Source organism: Myxine glutinosa, chromosome 3 (assembly GCF_964187855.1).
Source record: "Myxine glutinosa chromosome 3, kmMyxGlut1.1, whole genome shotgun sequence".
Lineage (NCBI taxonomy): Eukaryota > Metazoa > Chordata > Myxini > Myxiniformes > Myxinidae > Myxine > Myxine glutinosa.
In genome coordinates this window covers 32780008-32788806 of record NC_136263.1, presented here as the reverse complement: position 1 = coordinate 32788806, position 8799 = coordinate 32780008, and the positions used below count along the sequence as shown (strand labels likewise).

At 49.1% G+C, this 8799-nt stretch overlaps 1 protein-coding gene across 1 annotated transcript; it reads left to right on the top strand.

The window, feature by feature from the left end:
- The first annotated feature begins 2658 nt into the window (after positions 1–2658).
- On the top strand, positions 2659–7958 carry LOC137423696 (transcription factor Sox-17-alpha-B). The gene is made up of 2 exons (XM_068111114.2): positions 2659–3100; positions 6319–7958. The coding sequence occupies exons 1-2, from the start codon at positions 2752–2754 to the stop codon at positions 7248–7250; spliced, it is 1281 nt and encodes a 426-aa protein (XP_067967215.1). The 5' UTR covers positions 2659–2751; the 3' UTR covers positions 7251–7958.
- The last annotated feature ends 841 nt before the right edge of the window (positions 7959–8799 follow it).

Below are 8799 nucleotides of genomic sequence, written 5' to 3'. Positions count from 1 at the left end.
TTGTTGAGACAGCAGAAGCAGCATGTCCAGAGTAGAGTGACCTGGTCTGAAACCAAATTGATGATCAGAGATCAAGCCATTGGAGAAGAGGAAAGATTTCATATCCGAAGCAATGATGGATTCCATGACTTTGCTGATAATTGGGAGAAGGCTGATTGGTCTGTAGTTGCTAGGATCTGTTTTTGCACCTTTTTTGTGCAAAGCGGTGATGTTGGCTGATTTCCAAGCAGATGGCAGTTGACCATGAGCAAAAGAGAGGGTGAAGAGAACAGAGAGAGGGTGAGATAGAGCGGCAGAGCAGGATTTTAGGACCCGTGGGCTGATGCCGTCGGGTCCAGTTGCAGAATCAGAGTCGAGGGTTGACAGAAACTTTTCCACCTTGTCAGGAGGAAAGGACACGGAGTCCAGGAGCAGCAGGGTACGACTGGGTATGGTGGGTACAGAGAGGGATGGGTTTGGGACACAAGATTTAGAGGCAAACACAGAGTTGACACACTTAAAAATTAAATAATTCTCATATCCGAATCCATATTCAGATATTTACTAAAATTGAATCGATTTCTCTTTGTCAGACACACAACCGGTCCACCAGGTTTCGTCCAAATCCATCCATAACTTTTTGAGATATCCCGCTATGTATCGTTTTTGGCCCTATCTCCCAATGGTGAAGAATCACTTAAAAATTAAATAATTCTCATATCCGAATCCATATTCAGATCTTTACCAAAATTGAATCGATTCCTCCTTGTCAGACACACAACCTGTACACCAGGTTTCGTCCAAATCCATCCATACCTTTTTGAGATGTCCCACAATGTATCGTGGGCCCTATCTCCCAATGGTGAAGAATCACTTAAATATTAAATAATTCTCATATCCGAATCGATACTCAGATCTTTACCAAACTTGAATCGATTCCTCCTTGTCAGACACACAACCTATACACCAAGTTTCGTCCAAATCCGTCCACAACTTTTTGAGATATCCTGATATTTATCGATTTTGGCCCCATCTCCCAATGGTGAAGAATCGCTTTAAAAATTCTAGTAGCCGAATCCGGATCTTCACCAAAATCGAATCATTTCGTCCTTGTCACATACGCTACATCTCTGCCAAATTTCGTCTGAATCCGTCCAAAACTTTTTGAGATATTTTGTTCACAGACAAACAGACGGGGATGAAAACATAACCTCCATCCACCTTTGGTAGCGCAGGTAAAAAGACTGTAATAGCAAATTATCGGTAGGTTTGTTGAATGGAATAAATCTACTGAAGTTACTACTTTAACCACCCCCAATTTCTCCCACTTGAGGGTCGGTGGGAGACCATTTTTGACCGAAGATTTTCAGAAACAGGTCGGCGAGGCTTATTTGGGTTGGAAATCGGCCAGGGTGCCAGCGATAATTCACCTCCTCTTCCTGAAAGATCAAGGCCATGAAAATCTTTGGAATCTCTCACTATGGAGCCGATTATATGCGCCTATCACTTTTCTCATCCCTGACAGGTAAGTGGTCTCCCTGTCTTCTTCCACCTCCTTTCCGGTCGTGCACCCTCTTCCCTTTCCAAACTTTGTCCCCCTCTGTTTACTCCAGGGGCGCATGCGCTCCACGTTCAACCCCCTTCTGGTGAAACTTCCAAAATCTGGAATCTTCTCTTCCATGTCATTCATTCTCCTCTCCAGGTCTTCAAGACAGCTGTTCACCACCATCTCAAATCATCCCCAATCCAAAAGCATGATCTTTTCTACCCCTGTTGACCCTGTTCAAGCCCATTTCACTCCCCTTCCGAATTTACGGTTTTTCCTTCCCACATTGTCCACCCCGTGCGTCCTTCCCTACCTCTCCTTCCTCCCCACAGCCCTTGTCTATCCAAGTCTCCCTTCTATTTTGTCCTTCAACCCTGCTCTTTCTTATTTTCTTTTTAATCTGTTGCATCCTCATCCATCCTATGTGCTTGCGCCTCCATGAGCCTCGACCGTGGAGCTTTGGGCTCCAAAATCCGCCATGGCCCATTTAAGGACCAGCGCTGACTTAACCTCCTGGATGGGTCTCCAGGGGTCTCCCCCCCCCCCCTCCCTACTCCCAACCCTTGCAGCCGCCATCGCCATGCCTGTTTTTCCAAGTGTAAGCGAGCGGTAAACGATGTGCGCTTGGAATTTCATTATCCGCGCGAATTGAAGGAACGACCAAAGTGAATCGAACTATTAAACCAAAGGAGATTTACACTTCAACGGAGCGTGCGCAAAACCCCCTATGGGGCTATGGGGTTAGTGGGGTAAGGGGGGGATTCTTGCGAAGCGCACGCAATATGTCGCTCGTGTGAAGGAAGATTCCCGTGTCCATCGACGTCCCAACCTGACCATCAGACGCGACGTCGTTTGCACCTGGTAAATCTCTGTGAGATATAAAATGGCTGCAGATTTAAACTTCGGAGGTCGCCACGATGTATTCTGCAGGAGGAGCGCCGACATCTTGGCTCGTCAGTGCTTCCCGAGGCGCTGAGGAAAAAGGCGACATGGGTGGAAAAAGTGCTGAGGGAAAAATAATAAGTACCGGTAGTCGAGGAAGGCAGCGCGAGGGGGCGGGGCGGCGGAGGTGGAAAGTCGAGCAGGGGGAGTTGCGATTGGTTCGGGAAGCAACGCTGGGAGCTCAAGAAGAGCGGGGAGTGAGGCGCGTTTTGAGCGCGCGAGGCGGGGTCGGGCGGAGCGCGCGCCCCTGGTTTCTCCATAAAGCGCGGGCGGAGCGCGAGCTCATGTTTGTTACCTGTGCGAAAAGCGCGGGCTCGTCGACACGCGCGCGCTGCTGCCGTTCGCTGCACGGCGGCATGGAAGAAGCGCCGTACTCGCTGCAGCTGTCCGGCTGCCCGCAGGCTCACCTCGGCCCGTACGGATGGTCCGAGCCTCTGGCGGCGCAGGGGGAGTCCGAACGGTGCACTCGAGTGGCGGTTCAGGGCTCCGGCGCGGCGGGATCCCTGAAGGGCAAGATGGAGCCGCGGATCCGACGCCCGATGAACGCGTTCATGGTTTGGGCCAAGGACGAGCGCAAGCGGCTGGCGCAGCAAAATCCGGACCTGCACAACGCCGAACTCAGCAAGATGCTCGGTACGTACACGGCTTGTCCGACCTTCTTTCCATCTCAGCAGTCAGCACGTGTTTATTTGAGTCCAAGAAAACGATTCGACAACTGATGCGACAGATCTTAGAGTTAGACCGTGATTGTTTGCGGTCTCGCGTGAACATTCTCTTTTTAAAAGGCTTCTCTGGTTCAAGCGACGTAACTTCCATGTCTTACTTCTGAAGTATAAACACGAGCGCCATAACTTCCACATCTTGGTCCTGAGGTAAAAGTCCGAGTGCCATAACTTCGACGTCCTAGACTTAGTTCTAAGGTAAAACAAAGCTCGAGCGCCATAACTTCCACGTCTTGGTTCTGAGGTAAAATAAAAACACAAGCGCCATAACTTCCATGTCTTAGTTCTGAGGTAAAAGCTCGAGCGCCATAACTTCCACATCTTGGTCCTGAGGTAAAAGCTCGAGCGCCATAACTTCCACATCTTGGTCCTGAGGTAAAAACCCGAGCGCCATAACTTACATGTCTTGGTCCTGAGGTAAAAGCCGAGCGCTCCGTGTGTTGTTTCTGAGGTAAAAACCCGAGCGCCATAACTTACATGTCTTGGTCCTGAGGTAAAACCCGAGCGCCATAACCTCCGTGTCTTGTTTCTGAGGTAAAAACCGAGCGCCATAACTTACACATCTTGGTTCTGAGGTAAACTTGACGATGCGTTCAGCTCCACTTTTTTTTTCGTAATTAAACTCTATCCACATTACATTATATAAAGTAAACGTATCGTGATGCGACGCCAAGGTGCTCAGTTGGCAAGTTGATGAAATGTCCGAAACGAGGCTCGTCTTGTGTTCTGAAGAGAAGAACAGAATTGAAGCAAGAAAGAGAAAGGCGCCATCCGGGTGCGAATTACACACATCGCGTCCAAAAGTGTTCGCGGCGGCTCTTGGAGGAGAGTTCACCTCAAACAAAATGGAAATTGAGATAAAGTTGTAGCGCAATATCCGAAGGGATTCATCTTCACTTGGATTTTCACAAGTTCGTGTCCTGCAGAGTTATCGTCAAATTGCAGGAGGACGGGTAATATGTGGTGAAATTGGGAGGGGGAGGGGTGAGGGTAACACATAATGATGGAGTGAGGGTAACGCGTCATGATGGGGTGAGGGTAACGCATAACGATGGGGTGAGGGTAACATAATGATGGGGTGATGGTAACGCGTCATGATGGGGACAGGGTAATGTAATGCGTCATGATGGGGTGAGGGTAACGCGTCATGATGGGGATAGGGTAGCGCGTCATTATGGGGTGAGGGTAACACGTCATGATGGGGTGAGGGTAACATAATGATGGGGTGATGGTAACGCGTCATGATGGGGACAGGGTAATGTAATGCGTCATGATGGGGATAGGGTAATGCGTCATGATGGGGATAGGGTAACGCATAACGATGGGGTGAGGGTAACAATGATGGGGTGATGGTAACGCGTCATGATGGGGACAGGGTAATGCGTCATGATGGGGTGAGGGTAACGCGTCATGATGGGGATAGGGTAACGCGTAATGATGGGGTGAGGGTAACGTGTCATGATGGGGATAGGGTAGCGCGTCATTATGGGGTGAGGATAACACGTCATGATGGGGATAGGGTAACGCATAACGATGGGGTGAGGGTAACATAATGATGGGGTGAGGATAACGCGTCATGTTGGGGTGAAGGTAACGCGTCCTGATGGGGGTGAGGGTAACGCATCATGATGGGGTGAGGGTAACGCGTGATGATGGGGATAGGGTAACGCGTACCGATGGGGTGAGGGTAACGCATCATGATGGGGTGAGGGTAACGCGTCATGATGGGGTGAGGGTAACGCATAACGATGGGGATAGGGTAACGCATCATTATGGGGATAGGGTAATGCGTCATGATGGGGTGAGGGTAACACATAATGATGGGGATAGGGTAACGCATCATTATGGGGATAGGGTAATGCGTCATGATGGGGTGAGGGTAACACAATGATGGGGTGAGGATAACGCGTCATGATGGGGTGAGGGTAACGCATCATGATGGGTATAGGGTAACGCGTCATGATGGGGATAGGGTAACGCGTCATGATGGGGTGAGGGTAACACATCATGATGGGGTGAGGATAACGCATCATGATGGGTTGAGGGTAACGCGTCATGATGGGGGAGGGTAACACATCATGATGGGGGAGGGTAACGCATCATGATGGGGTGAGGGTAACGCATAATGCGTCATGATGGGGATAGGGTAACGCGTCATGATGGGGTGAGGGTATCACATAACGATGGGGTGAGGGTAACGCATCATTATGGGGTGAGGGTAACACATAACGATGGGGTGAGGGTAACGCATAACGATGGGGTGAGGGTAACGCGTCATGATGGGGTGAGGGTAATGCGTCATGATGGGGCTAGAGTAACGCATAATGATGGAGTGAGGGTAACGCATCATGATGGGGTGAAGTAACGCATAACGATGGGGTGAGGGTAATGCATCATGATGGGATGAGAGTAACACATAACGATGGGGTGAGGGTAACGCATCATGATGGGGTGAGGGTAACGCATAACGATGGGGTGAGGTTAACACATAATGATGGGGTGAAGGTAACGCGGCATGATGGGGTGAGGTAACGCAAAACGAAGGGGTGAGGTAACGCATCATGATGGGACGAGGATAACATGTCATGATGGGTTGAGGATAACACATAAGGATGGGGTGAGGGATAACGGCAGGGTGAGGGTAACATAACGGCAGGGTGAGGGTAACACATCTCGATGGGGCAAATATAACACATAATGATGGGTGAGGGTAACACGTCATGATGGGGTGAGGGTAGCACATAACGGCAGGGTGAGGTTAACATAACGGCAGGGTGAGGGTAACACGTCTCGATGGGGCAAAGATAACATAATGATGGGTGAGGGTAACTTGTAGAGTAAAGGCATGTATGTGGAGCTCCTCCTTGTATCATACAGTTTTCATTGATCAGTTCCTTTTTTGTACTTTTTCTTCCTTTCACTTTCAACACTTTTGAACACGTTCATTAATTTGCTGTTTTGATCGTTTATCCCATCGCTATCAGATCAGGGGCTGCTTGAAGTTTTATCAACGAATTTTATCCTGACTGGCTCATTGACTCACCCTGTACCTCAGCCTCCCTTGCACATGACTCACCCGATACTGTTTGATGGCTTTAACATGTTAATCGCTCCATCTCTGCGGTGCAGGAAAGTCGTGGAAGGCGCTCAGTGCATCACAGAAGCGGCCATTCGTGGAGGAGGCCGAGCGGTTACGCGTGCAGCACATGCACGACCATCCCAACTACAAGTATCGACCGCGGCGCAAAAAGCAAGCAAAACGGTTGGTGAGACGGACGGAAGGCACGGTAGATGTCGCGGGTGGTGAATCTCGTAAGACACGGCAACTGTGCTCTCCTCCTCCCATGGTCAACACCTCTTTTGGTCCCATTGCTCTGCCGCCTGTGAGCCACTTCAGCCGAGAGGTTCAACCTCTAGGACTGCATGACGGCTACGGACTTCCGACCCCGGAGATGTCCCCACTGGACATGCATGTGGACACGGCGGAGCCGGTGTTTTTCCCTCCTGGGCCTGCCGACGATTCTATGAGCCACGTACCTTATCAGCAGCACCAGCAGCATCATCACTCGCATCCACACCCGCACCATCCTCACATAAGCCACGGTGCAATAACATACGAGTGTCCCGGGAGCACTTTACATGCTCTGGTGAGCTGCCGCCTGCCCATGGGCTATTACTACGGTCAATACCATCATCACCATCCGGACCCACACGAGCATCAGGAGCGCGGTCGGTTCGCGCATCCCGATTCGCCCGTACATCACCTCGGCCAACCGTCACCGCCACCGGAGCCCGGACAACCTTTGGGTGCTCTGGAGGATTTGAGCCACGGGGACTTTCTAGGGGACGTCGACCGTGCAGAGTTCGATCAGTACCTGAACACGGGACCGGCCGGACCGTCGTGCGTAGAAGCCGCATTGGGAGAGGATCCTCCGCAAATGTCCAGTTGCGAGGTGGGCATGAGTTCCACTTTGCAGGCGTTCTCCGTCGGAGATTCGAGCCTTATCTCAGCCCTAGCTGATGCCACCGCTCTCTACTACAACAACTACAATTGCCACTGAGCCCAAACTTGGGAGTGAGTAGTGTGCCGAGCTGTTTCAGTCCATATGTGCCAACATGTGCATCGTCCCCTATGGGGCAATGAAAACTTCACGTATTAAGGAGACCTCAGGGTAAACAACATAATGTTCAACTGCAATAAGAAGTGCCGGAAGTCCTTTACCAAAAAATCTCTCGTGCAGGGATTGTGAAACTTTGGACAAAGCGGCCAGGACTGTATTTTCATCGCGGATTGCTGTTAGCCGGTCTGTCTGTGTACATAAAGTAGGTTTATTTTACGTTTGCCTAAAAGTGACTGCATAATGGTATTCTGCGTAATCCGTTATCCTATAAACCGCCATTCGTCCCTAACTAGAAACAGCTAAACGCATGTACCCAAGCTAGCGAAAGCAAAGTTGTTTGCACTACCGTTTTTAATTGACCTGATTTTGTGTAATATAAGCAAAGTATCAGAACTCGGTCTTCTAGCTTCATTTGGTGGGATTGGTGTAGACTGCCTTAACACTGGTGTATAGCCACAGTGTGAAAACTGAGCAATGCAAAAACGGTGTTATTTACTTTCATGGGTGGAATGCATCTTCATTTCTATGGATCATTATTTTGCTCTGCTATTGCTACTCTTCCGGACGGTATAGCTATTTTGCTATATTTATTACTTTTGTATTGCTTCAAGTCCAAGAAATAAATGGCCTGCAAGTCTTACACTGCAATCGGCAACTGTCTTTAATATGTGTTATGTCGGCGATTGTGGAAAGAGGAATCGCCGTATTCGAGATCGATCATAACTGCACAACCATCTGGAATTGTCACCGGGACAGGGGCCTGTCGAGGCAATGTTTCAGCAAAATGGGTCTTTTATCAGGGGATTACAAAAGGAACATCAAAGGTGTTTTTTTATCTACAGCTCCTCCATCCCGGCTACGCCTTGAGTAGGGGAGAGGCGCTTGTAAATGTACGTTAAACATGACTTATTTACACTTTTTCCTCCACATGTATGAATCATTTAGTATGTTCATTTGTTATGAGAAGCTTTCTCACAACCTTGCCAGACAGCTTTGTCGGAGAAAATGAATCGATTATCAAACTCGTGTGTGTGTGTGTGTGTATTTGTGCACGTGTGTTCAACACGCCCAAGAGGTGCCATTATCAATTTCCCTGTCTTCATTTTGGTTGTAAACCCAAGAGGACATCTCGCACGCCCAGGTGGATACTTTAAAACATGGTATCTCTGCATTCCATCTCTTGTAACCCATCTACGTGTGGAGATAGCAGCCAACAACAGCAACATGCATACACGCGCACACACACTAATATACATACACGCACAGACAGTAGATCGATACTTTGAGATCTGGGCCGGCTCTGTTCCACCTTCTGAAACCCGCATATGAAGATCTAACAATCAACGACACACACACACACAAGGAGTGGCTGACAGAAGGTAACACCATCATCCCAAAATATGAAAAACCCATCTACCTCCCAAATATAGACCAACAACATACAAACTTCTAACGAGAATCATCACAGAAATTATGTATTACCACCTAA